Source organism: Vicugna pacos, chromosome 16, assembly GCF_048564905.1.
Source record: "Vicugna pacos chromosome 16, VicPac4, whole genome shotgun sequence".
In the NCBI taxonomy this organism is placed as follows: domain Eukaryota; kingdom Metazoa; phylum Chordata; class Mammalia; order Artiodactyla; family Camelidae; genus Vicugna; species Vicugna pacos.
Genome location: NC_133002.1, coordinates 13,538,344 through 13,551,122, shown reverse-complemented (window position 1 = coordinate 13,551,122; position 12,779 = coordinate 13,538,344). Strand labels below are relative to the sequence as shown.

Below are 12,779 nucleotides of genomic sequence, written 5' to 3'. Positions count from 1 at the left end.
GTCTGCTGGACAGTGCCACACCCAGCCTAGGCTCGGGGAGCATTGTCTAGACGGAATGAAGCCATCTGGCCAGGTCTCTCTGCGGGGTCTGGGGTGGCCCCCACAGGGCAGCAGGTGCCAGCACCCAGGCCCTGCCTCCATCTCAGGAAGTCCCCTGGCCTCTGAGTGCCTGGAGGCTGCGCGGGCACCAGCTCCAGGCCTCAGCATCCTCAGTCCACACCTCTGGGCTGGAGAGACGGGTGCGGAATATGCTCTGAAACCAGGCAGGCTGAGCCTGCTCACACGTCCTCACGAGGGTGACCTACTCTCCCCAGATGTCTGGGACTGAGAGCTTGCTCAGGATGCAGGCCTTTCTGCTATAACTGGAACAGTCCTGGGCAAACTGGGGTGGTTGGTCACCCTAACCCTCACTCACCATGGATGACCTTGCCTCCCAAGCCACACATGCCACCTGCGGGCACCTGTGGCCTTTACCCTGCCTCCCACCTGCAACGCTGGCTGGATTCCGCTCCGAGCTAAGGCCAGCCCCTCTATTCGGAAGGTGGATCCCACCTGCACTTTGCCTTTTCTCGTCCTGAAATACCCTCCCCCGACTCCTGCATAATCGATTTTCCCTTCTTTACTGGATCACTCTTATCAGCATACAAATGCACTGTGACTTCTCCCATCTTAAAAAACAATTTCTGATCAAATGGTAAATCTATTTTTATTTTTTTGATGAACCTCCACACTGTTTTCCACAATGGTTTCACCAAACTACATTCCCACCAGCAGTGCAGGAGGGTTCCCTTTTCTCTGCACCCTCTCCAGCATTTATCATTTGTGGACTTTTTACTGACAGCCATTCTGACTGCTGTGAGGTGATACCTCATTGTAGTTTTAATTTGCATTTCTGTGATATTTAGTGAAGTAAGCCAGAAAGAGAAAGAAAAATACCATATGATATCACTCATATGTGGAATCTTAAAAAAAAAAAAGACAAATGAACTTATATATAAAACAGAAACAGACTCACAGACATAGAAAACAAACTTATGGTTACCAGGGGGGAACGGGGTGGGAAGGGATAAACTGGGAGTTTGAGATTTGCAGATACTGACTGGTATATATAAAACAGATAAACAAGTTCATACTGTACAGCACAGGGAACTATATTCAATATCTTGTAGTAGCTTGTGGTGAAAAAGAATATGAAAACAAATATAAGTATATTCATGGATGACTGAAGCACTGTGCTGCACACCAGAAATTGACAGAACACTGTAAACTGACTATACTTCAATTAAAAAATTAATTAAATTAAATTTAAAAATACCAAACCAAACCAAAACAACTCCCTCTCCAGCTACTGTCCTCATTTTCTGCTCTCCTTCCCTTTAAAACTCCAAAGAGTTGTCTGTACCTGCAGTCTCCTATTTCTCTTCCTCCATTCTCTGATTTTAACAAAACTTTTTATAGCTTTTCATTATGGAACTTTTCAAACACAGCCCCAGACAGAGAGGAGAGCCTCACGTAGGTGCACATGCCAGACGACATTCAGTCCCTCTTGCGTCCATCGGACGCACGTGCTCCCTGCGGCCCCCGCCCTGCCCCTCCCGGGCTCACAAGGGCTTCCGAATTACGGGGCAACGCCGCGGTCACTGCCCAGGCATCACCTCCTCTGACCTCTCTACAGCTTTTAACAGCGGATGGCTCTCTCCCGGAAACGCTGATTTTTTTTTTTCCATTTGATTTCCAAGACATCACATTGCCTTGGTTTTCTTGTCACCTGGTTGCCTGGTCCTGACTGGTCTCCTCTGTAGGTCCCTCCTCACCTCCCCAACCTCACCTCCTCCTCTGGAGCCTCTGCTCACCTGGGGGGACACACTCACTGCCCACCCCTCCGTCCCACGGCTGATCTTATCCAGTGTCCGGCTTCATGTACCCGAAACCTCCATGTTTACATCCCCAGCCAGGACAGCCTGGGTTCCTGCAGGGGAATCTGGGGGCCCCTGTCTAGTCTACAGAGAGAAGGTTTTAGGGGGACTTGGTCTCGACTCACTGCCTCTCTGCTCAGTGTCTTCCGTAGTCTTGACTCCCATTTCCCCTAAGGGATGAGCCAGCAGGAAGTCAAAGAAGAAATCAGAGTAGGGAGACATGCAGAAGTAGTTGCTCGGGAGGAGGAAATAAAAGGAAAAGTAAGAGTTATAGGAAAAGGCCAGAGCGCACCATTCAGTCAGAAAGTCTTGAAAAGGGGCGTCAGTATGAATCTGGTGCCCGCGAGCCTCAGGCAGTGCTGTACCACCTAGGAAGCTGGCCGATGACTGCGGGACTCCCTAGGCGAACATGTGGGGAATCCCAACAGGAGAGGGACAGAGCAGGGGGCATTAATGGTTCTGAGGCCCCTAGAGTCAGAATCTATTCCTTCTAACGTCTCACCCTCTCCAGCCTATTAACCAAAGAATATCCCCTTCGTTAGACTTCATCTGAGAGGATTTAACTACCCATGCACCTGCAGGGCTTGAAAAGCAGGCAGATGTATATGCATCCTCACCCCCCCAACTCTGAATTTAGGGGAGTCCCCCTTTGAAGCTGGGGCGCACCCTAGGATGCCTCTGGGCCCCAGAAAATGGAGCCCAAGACTAGGGGCATTCCAGCTTCCCTCGAAGGTTCTCAGTGCCATTTAGAACAAACCCCACCTGTGCTTGGTTCTGGGACAATCAGAGTCTGATGGGTTCAGTTCAGCGACGCGGTTGATAGGGCGGGGTCACCTTCTAAAACACATGTTAGCGACCCCACTCGTACTGAGAATCACAGTGGGGCCACACGATGCCAAGGTGCCCCCAGGAGGCAGGAGGCACATGTAGGAAACAGGGAAGAAAGGAATAAAGGAAGAGGGACCAGAAAGAAAGTGACTGGAGTTGAAGCAAAAATGAATAGATAAGAGGAAGAGACTGAAACACACACGCCAGGGAACGGCCCCCGGTTAGATGGCTCCCTGACCATGAGGCCTTTACACGGGGCGGGTTTACTTCTAGGCACCACTCCGAGCTGAGCTTGGTTTGCTCTGCAGGAGGGGAGGGTGGAGCATGGCCCTTTTCCAGGGAGCTACGCTGTGCAGGGATAAAGGTCCTGATACTGGACAGCCAGCCCCTCTTCCAAAGCCCCTCCCCTACCCCAGTCTCTTTGCTAAAAAAACTTTAGTTATTATCCAAGTAGGAAAATACACACAGGGTACGTTCCTGGAAAGAGGAGGTTTCAGAGGCCCTGGGTGGACAGGAGTGGAGAAGAGGACCTGGTGAGGGTGAGGGTGAGGGACCGGGGCACAGGCCGTGCATGCACAGCACAAGTAAAGACCGGGAAGTAATAAGCAGAGGCCACAGCAAAGCTTCCACACACACGGGCAGGACAGAGTCTCCTAGAAGCTTAGGTGATGGTGACCGAAAGGATAGACAGGGCTAGGAAGTGACCTGTGCATTGCTCTGATGAAGGTCTAGTTCATCAGAAAGCAGCCTTACAGTCACCACCTGATAAATCTACGATCAGGGTCCCCTGTGGCTCTGATCCCACCTCCTTCTCCTCATCCTCCTCTAGCCTGCTTCACACATGGGCCTCGTTCCTATTTCTTGGCCTACAAGAAGCCTTCTACGGCAGGGCCTTCCTGGTGCCCCCGCCTGGGGTGCAGGTCTCTGCTCAATCGCCCCCTGACCCGAGAGGTCCTCCTCGACAAGACGGCTTCCTGTCCCAGAGCTCCCCATGCCCTCCCCTGCTTTAGGCCTTCCCCCTGCACTTATCATCAAGGATTCATTTTATCTGCTTCCCCAGATTGCAAAATGAGTTCCACGAGGCTGGATTCTATCTTGTTTACTTCTGAATATCGCTTAGCACATAGCGGGTCTCATGAAATATTTGTTGAATGAGTGTGTGAGCCAAAATCCACAATAACATTTATAATATATTTATAAAGTTTTATTGATTGAACTGTTGGGTGTTTCAGGTTGGACCAGCTACCAGGGCAAGGGGTAAGGGTGGAAAAGCTCTTCAGTTGAGAAGCCTATGTTCTGTTGGAAAGATCTTGATTTATAGCTCTGCCCCACGGGGTATGGGGCTGCAGTGACCAGCCTCCAAAGTGGCCCTCAATGATCCTAGGCACTTGACATCCACACCCTTGTGTGGTCCCCTCTCTCCTATCCTGAACCTGACTGCCTTGTGTCACTGATAAAAACTTGTGACAAGGACTGTGTGTAACCCACGGGCTTGGTCATAGAAGACACTGTGGCATCTGTCTTTTTCTTTCTTGGATCACTCATTCTGAGTAAGCCCAGCCACCGTGCTGTGAGGACACTCAAGCAGCCATGGAGGGAACGACACAGGGAGGAGCTCAGGCCTCCCGCCAACAGCCAGCACCACGTGGGTGCGCCATCTTGGAAGCAAGTCCCCCAGCCCCAGTCAAGCCTTCAGATGACGCAGCCCCAGCTGACACCTTGACTGTAACCTCTTGAGAGACCCCCAAACCAGAAGCACCAACCCAGCTGCTCCAGGATTCCTGACCCACAAAAACTATGTGAGATAATAAATGTTTATTATTGATTGAAAATGCTGCATTTTAGAGTAATTCGTTTCACAGTGATAGGTAATTATCACGAAGCGGATGACACGGGGTTCGTATAGCCCAGGCTTGAGTTGATATGAGTATGTCTAGAATTGTGTCTTTCACGGGTTAACTGTGTGGCCCGTCTCCCCTTTCAGAGCCCTCTGGTCCCAGTTTGATTCTGCAGTTCTTAGTAGCCACAAATGCCACCTGTATCCTCAATAAACTTTATTTAGACACAAATAGACACAACAGAAAATACATACACAGATACAGTTTTTTTTTCTCTATAGGATGAACAAACATCACATAGGGAATTTAAAAATTGGGTGCAGGGAATGTAAGAAAAAATTCGCAAAGTTCCTTGTTCACTCACACTTAAAACAGACACATAGTTTGGAGGAAGACAGGGAAATACCATCCCTACAACAGAATTCACAGTTGGTCTGTAACAGTACACAGGTGTTAGGAAGGTAATCCAAGGGGCTAGGGAGCCAGGTACTCTTGATAGGACAGAAGGCTCACAACACTAGTAGAACTTTGTTTGAACAAAAGACAGAATCGAGGCGTCCACACCCCCTGCACAGATGCTCTGCAAGCTGTCGGCTAGGTCATAAAGCAGCTCAGCAGAAATGCCACGTTAGCTTTCATCCCGTGGCTCGAAGGTCTGCATAACCCCTCCCTGTGTGTCCCCAGCACGGAGAGTTTACGTAGACACACTTAGGACGCTGAAACTCTCGACATGCAAGCTGGCTTCGAAACCCACAGAGCAAGAACATTGACATCGGTTTATAAAACGTGGCTTTAAAACGGAAAAGGAATAATAGCCAAGAGGAGAACGAACACTCTGGAAACACTGCCACATCCGCCGGCAGTGTTTCTCACCATGCGCCCGTGGTCCCCTCCCACGGGGAGCCACCGGCCTCCATGTCCTGCTCCACGCACGCACGGGTGCGGCAGGATGCGTGCCTCTTGGAAGTCTATTATTGCCTTCTAAAGTCACACCTGTGACCTCCTGGTCACTCCTGACAGAAGCCACGCATGTCACCAGGATAGGCCGTCATGGAACCACCCCACTTATCCTGTCTCGGACCAGCCTCTGGTCCACACCATCTTCGCATTTCAGATCGGGGTTCCCTAGGCAACCTCTGTATTTTAGTAAAAAATGGTTTCCACTGTACCCTTCGTGTGTCCTCTTCCTAACGTGACAAATCCAGAGGAGATGAAGTTATGGAGATCAGGTCCTCCACTTCGGTAAGCATCCTTCCCATAATGTCCTGCAAGAAGATGGGCAGAATTACCTGGCACAGCCACGACACCAACAAGAAGACCAACGCTGCAGCTCCAGCTCACCCAGCAACGGCGGTGAACTTACTCTCAAATCAGCAGCTAGGTCAGAAGGTGGAAGCAATCAAGGAAAAAAATATATATAATATTTTATAAATTTATATATTATATATTATACATATATAAAGTATGTATATAAAGTATGTAATATATATTCTATGTATTATATATACTTTATATGTTACCATTTATATACATACACACATATATGTGTATATATACATATATATACACACATACACATACACACACATATATTACTGTGCAACGAAGAAAGTTCTGGGAAGGTTATGTTGAAAGCAGGGGGGGCGGGAAGGGGGCTTGACTTTGGCATTTCTGACTGATAACATCAGAACGTCTATTTGTCCGACCGCCCTTTCCTTTGTCTCAGCTTCCTTCTTTTCCTTGCCTTATTGTCTTCTTTCTTCCCCAGGTGTAGAAGTGTGGGTTCTCTGCTCTATATATGGGTATGTTTATGAATCATACCTCATCCCGTGGGACTGTATAGCCTTGGTTTTTTTTGGGGGGGGGGTAATTAAACTTATTTTTAAAAAATTTTTAAAGGAGGTACTGGGGCTTGAACCCAGGACCTTGCGCATGCTGAGCACTCCCTCTACCACGGAGCTCCCCCCCGCCCCCCAGGACTGTGTAGCCTTGAGGCTTAGGAGAACTCCAACATCCGCTGGGGCTGTCAGGTAGAGTGGTGGCTACAAAACACCGGGCAAATATTTACGAGCTTTCTTCTCTTGACTTTCTGCAATAAGATCGTATCCCTTGTCAGCCTAGTCTCGCCGTCTACTTGTGGGGCTGGGATAAGGAAAAGTCCAAGGACAGATTAGGACCCTGGGACAACACATTCAAAGAGAAAGAGAGTTAACGTTCTGCTTTTGACATTTGAGGTAGGATTTCCCAAGCCACCTGAAATGCAGGCATTGCAAAGAAAGCAAAGGCCTCTCTACATGCCATCTCAAAGTCTGCACGTGGGAAAAATGGAGAAAAGCCGAATTTTTGTCATGTTGCTGAAAGAGCATATTGAAAGCTGTATTTACAATTATAACACCGCGCAGCGCTACCTAAGATGTAATGCTAAGTAAAAAAGTAGGCAGAAAATGCTATATTGAATATGATCACAATACTGTGAAATAATTCAAACCACTACACTGAAAAAACAAAATAAAAAAACGGAAAGAAGACACACCTGCTGCTGAGTACCGACTGCCCTTGGATAGATGCAACATAAGGCTTATTTGTTCCTCTCCTTTCAATTTTTCTGCTTTTTCCAAGTATTTTTTTCCTATAATGAGTAATTTTTCTAATATAAATAGGTAAAATACACGTCTAATGGAAAATGTAGGGTAAACGTAAAGACGACCTGGATCACATATTTTTTTCTTAGCAGGTCACCCTCTGCATCAGTAGGTGGAGAAACTGCGTGCGTGTCAGAATCATCTGGAAGCTTTTAAAACTACAGATGTCCAGGCACTACTCCCGGGATTCTGATTCAGTTGGTCAGGGGATGTTCAGGAGGTCCCTCTAGCTGGTTCTAATGTGCCGCCGGCAAGGAGAGCCACTGTCCCAGAGTAAACGGATAAACGACTGAGTCCAGTTGGTTCCACTGGGTGCAATGGATGTTTGCCGGGCGTTCAGCATCCCCCACTGTTTAAGTTCTGGGCTCCAGCGTTCCTCCTCTGAAGAGTGGAGTCTGGCTGGCCCCATTCCTTCCTTCCTTCAGAGATCAGAGAGGTTCGCAAACCTGAGCGCGCATCAGGAGAAACCAGGCAGGCGGGTTAAAACCTAGACCGCTGGGCCCCACCCCCAGAGTTTCTGAGCCAGTAGATCTGGATGAGGCTCCAGATTCTGCATGTCCGCCAAGTTGCCTGGTGATGCTGACGCTGCCAAGCCCGGGGACCAGGCTCTGAGAACTGTGATCCCAGTGCATCGGGGACAGAAGAGAACTTCCCCGCTGCTTCCCTCCCGCCCTCCACTCTGGGATAAACACCTCATACCTCAGGGCATGCAACTTTCCACGAGAAAACTCTCCTGCTGTAAACTACTGTAGTCAAAACCCAGAATTTTATAGAATAGAATTATTGGAGCCGGACTAAGAGGTTTCTGCTCTATCCCATGCCACGACCCAGCTCCAGAAATGGAACTCTTGGACCTGGGAAAAGGCAGCTTCATCGGGGGATGACGGAGTGAGGGACAATCGGTGTGTGGAGGGGTGCGCTTCCAGCCCCAGGGACCAGGGACCCCTGTCCTGTAACATGGCCACTTCTCCCATCACTCCCCCCAACGACAGAAGAGTAAGAAAAAGAAGTCACAATTCAGAACCCTCAAAAATTTGAAGCTCATTAATTCAGAACCTCTGATACATCCTGCAGGATTTGGGTTGGTTTATTTCCGGGCTCCTTATGAATAAAATTTTGATACAAAAATGATACTGAGAACGATGGAACATAAAACAGTGCCTGTGCTACTTCAGATCACTCGTATCTGTCAGCAGGAACAAGGTCCCTCAGGGCTGAGTGCTGACCTAGTGCTCTGGGGCTCTGCTTGACTGAGCCAACTGAATCACCTGATCACCCACTACGTGCCAGGCAGAGGGACAGGGCCTCTGAAAACATGGCGTCACTTGTCTGATGTAACAACGAACATTCTGTAGTATTATGCAGTTTACAGAAATCATTCATATAAACTAACATTTTCATCACTACCGCATAGTAATTATGTTATTATTACTCCCCCATTTTATTGATGTTAAAACTGAGGCCAAGGGTGTGAAGTTGGAAGATGACTGCGCTGGCACTAGCCTGCTGGTCTTCTGACTCCAAACCCAACATCCATGCTGTCCTGCACACGTGGCTTCGTTTACTCCTCATAAGAGCCCCGTGAGAAAGGGTCACTTCCCCAAGTTCACGGAGCTACTCCCAGAGCTAGTCAGTGGTAGACCCTGGATCCCAGGCAGGTTGACCTGCCTCTCAATCCACCATCTTTCTCCATCTCTCACCCTCGCCAGTTTACTTGTGACTGAGCTGAAACTTTAGCCAGGACCACAGGGAAACATTAAGCCAGGAGAAGTCCCACCTGTGATTCACAAGTTCACAGATGTTGGCTCTCAGATGGGTGGAGCTTCACATACCGAGGTTCTGAGGTGGGAAAAAGAAAGACAGGTAGAGGGACAATGAGGTGGGACCAGGAGCATGTGACAGGCATCAGGAATGCTACAGTCAAACTGTTCTGGAAAATACTGAGTTCAATGAGATGAAAAGTAAACATGAAAAGCAAATCTAGAGACCTGTCAGTGGGCACCCAGCTCTCCAAGGGGCCTTTAGACTGTTCAGAGGCACCTCTCGAGACAGCTGGAGAAGGCACGGTGGGAGTTCCAGCTTTTGTCTGAGCCGCAGTCCTCAAGCCTGAGTTCATCAGACTCCCCTGGGGGGCGCACGGATGGCCGGCCCCAGCCCCGGGATTCAGTAGGCCAGAGGTGAGGTCTGGTCATTTCCGTTTCTAACAAGTTCCCAGGAGATCCTGATGGTGGCCACAAGTCCAGGGGCCAGACTTTGTGATCACTGTGTCTGAGAGAACTATGGACACGTCAGTCTTCAATTAGATCCAGGCCAGCACTAGGAGGTCAAGGTCTAGAATGATCTGCGTTCTCTGTACCCTCCGAAGGATCAAGCAGTGTCTTCAAGGGCAGCATAAAGGAATGGTTCGTTAATGGAGGCCCCAAGCAAGCGGATGGTCAGATGGGAGAGAAGCAATGCCCCTTCCTTGCCTGGGGGATGCGCAGATAAGAATGGTAGGAACGGCTCTCACAGAATTCTTCAGCCACAACACAAAGAACCACCCCCTTCTCTTCTCTGCAGCTGTGACCCCAAGTCTGTGCCCTTCTGCTGGCCATCGAGGCAGGAGGCCAAAGGAGGCCAAATTTTGCCCAAATTGCAGCTCCAGAGAAATGGCCATATATCCAGCAGAGCCCCAGGCAGAGGAAAGCGGGAGCTGTGGGCACACTCGTTAACTACCATGAACACACTCATGTGTCAACACTACAGCCACACAGCTCCCGATCAGGAACAAGGGCAGTGTCAGGCTGCAGAGTGTCCCCTCCCCCCATCCCTTGTTGAACAGAAGCATGCAGAGCAGCATCTGGATGACTCGGCTACCTCCAGTCCTGCCGTCAGGAGTCATGGGGACAGCACTGAGGGACACTGAGGGACAAGAGCCCCCAGGGAGAAGGCAGATTAAAGCTAAAGAGAGCTCTGAGGCTGGGTTCCTGGAGTTGTATGATGCTGGTGTCTCCGATAAGGAAGTGACCTTGAGTAAATAGAAAGTTTCTCTGTAAAAGAGATTTGCGGCAAGAAATAGGAGGGGAAAAAAATGAGGTAATATCTGAACGGTGATCTCAATAAGATTTAAGAGAACTTTGCATCTGTGCAATTCGATCAGCGGTCATGGGAGGAAAACTAACCATTCAGGTACAGGTTGCCTGAGTTGCAAATACGGACAAAAGAGTGGAGACTGAAGTCACTGGTGGGGTCAACACCAAGGAGAGAGACGCACTGGAGACTCAGGGAGGGAGGACAAAGAGGAAAAGGCTGGGAGAAAAGAAGAGACAGAAAGGACAACTCTAGAAGTTACTCTCCATTTGAAATAAGGCTCCCAGGAGACAGACAGAAGGGCTAATTCAGAAGCCATAATGAAAGGTTAATAGATTTTTTTTTGAGCAGATAGAAGTAGTCTTTAGTCAAATATCAGACTATATATTAGAAGGGCTGATATCTAGATAGATGCTGATGAAATGCTATTTAGAAAAAAAGGGGGGAAACAAAAGCCAATTTCATAAAACACTAAACCTATAGAAAGTGAAGCTACCTTTTAAAGAATTTTGAGACTTTTATTTCAGTAGAGGGGAGGGGTCGGGGAGAGGCAAAATGGGTGAAGGGGACTGAGAAGTGCAACCTTCCAGTTATAAAATAAATAAGCTGTGGGGACGTCAAGTTCAGCGCGGGGAATACAGTCAATAACAATGTGTTAACTTCACGTGGTGACAGATGGTCCCCAGACTTACTGTGATGAGCATTTTGCAATGTATACTAATGTCAAGTACTAATATAATATTGTATGTCAACTATACCCCAATTTAAAAAAAAAAAGAAATCCCAAACGTGTTTTTTCTTGTTTTGTTTACTTTGATTTGGTTTGTTTGTCTCTGTTTTGGTAAAAGCACCTTTGAAAAGCAAAAGTGCACTTCTTTTTGTCAAACTTTGAAAATTTGAGGCTTCTATCCTAACCGGTAATAAAAACAAAGGCTGTGCTCATTAATAAACCAGAAATTTAAACTGTGTGACATCAAAAGCAATCATGAAACTACAAGTCCATGAGTAGAAGCATATATTTATACGAATATCCAGAACACATAAATAACTTCAAATTACTGAGTAAAACAGCCTGATAGAAAACGATCGGCCGAAGAGATGGACAGGCACAACATAGAAGAGAAAACCCAGAGGGCCTGTGCTCCTAAAGTGGCGCTCAGTCTCACAAGTAATCGGGGAAATTCAAATTAAAACCATAATGAGATACCATTTCACATCCATCAGACTGGCAAAAATGAAAGTGTCTGAGGCTACCGACATGGAGAAGCAGATACAAGGACCCTTGCACGCTTCTGGTGGGAGTGTAAATTGGTACAAGTGCTTTGGAAGGAGCTCTGGTGATGGCTAATGAAGACAGATGTACCACAGAACCAGCAATGCCACTGTTAGGTCTCTGCCCGAGGCAGACCTTCACACACGCACAGAAGGGGAGACACGAGCATCTACCCAGGCAATACTGTTCCTAATGAAGACAAACTGGGGCGGGGGGACCCCTATATTCCTACCAGGAGAAAAGTGGTAGACAAAGGTGGATTCATACAGTGTAATCCTATACAACGGTGCAGGTGAAATGAACCAGGGCTCTGGGTACCCATCCACACAGACGATCTCAGTTATCATACTGGGGACCACACTACACAAACTGAAGGCAAACAGTATGACATCGTCGAGAGAGAGTTTTAAAACAGGCAACACATCACTATATTGTTTACGTGCATATGTAGTGTTATACAAATATAAAGAACTTCGTGGAAGTGATTAAATACTGATTTCAGGAAAATAGATACTTCCGGAGGTAGTGAGGGAAATGTCATGAAGGAGGGGTCTAGGAGGGGCTTCTGCGTTTTATTTCCTATGCTGGGTAATTGAGGACATGTCTGACTCCTGAATGATTATTTCATCTTGTTTGTAAGATAGCTCTAGATAGATACACAGACAGATGATGGATGAATACACAGATTAAATAGCTGATGGAAAAAGACACAGATGAACTGTTACCAATAAAAGTATTTTATTCACTGCCAAATTATCCTCCAACAATAAAGGAAACAAAGGGTTTCCAGTTTTTAAGAACTCAGAGATTAAAATATCCCCAAGTTTTCGTTGAGAAAAGAAAAAGCTGCCTGGTGATGAAATCTGTCAAGCAAAAAACAAAACGATAGAATTTCTAAAATCACGGGTGTATCTGTAATCTTCAAGCAGGTCACAAATCCAAAAATTCATTAAGAAAAGACCAGTAAATTAGATTATATGTAACACTGAACAAATTGTCTTTATTGATAGAAATAAAGTGAAGTGAGACTGGAGTTGCCCTGGAAAATATGGGATGCAAATAGGGCCATAAAAATACATTATTGTGATGAAATAAAACCAGAAGTAGCTTCTGTGACAAGGAGCAATGCCCCGCCTTTAGAGCCTGCTTGCAGTGCGCTGGGCGCAGACGGGAGCTAGACTCTGGGAGGCCGGCAGGTTGCTGGCGAGGTAGC

At 47.5% G+C, this 12,779-nt stretch overlaps 1 protein-coding gene across 1 annotated transcript in view; it reads right to left on the bottom strand.

Moving 5' to 3' along the window:
- Nucleotides 1-12,779, bottom strand: part of SHISA6 (shisa family member 6) — a 227,078-nt gene that overhangs the window by 106,408 nt on the left and 107,891 nt on the right. Inside the window, exon 4 of the mRNA XM_072940757.1 lies at nt 5,752-5,847. Within this exon, the coding sequence (XP_072796858.1) occupies nt 5,752-5,847 (96 nt within the window). The remainder of the gene's footprint in view (nt 1-5,751; nt 5,848-12,779) is intronic.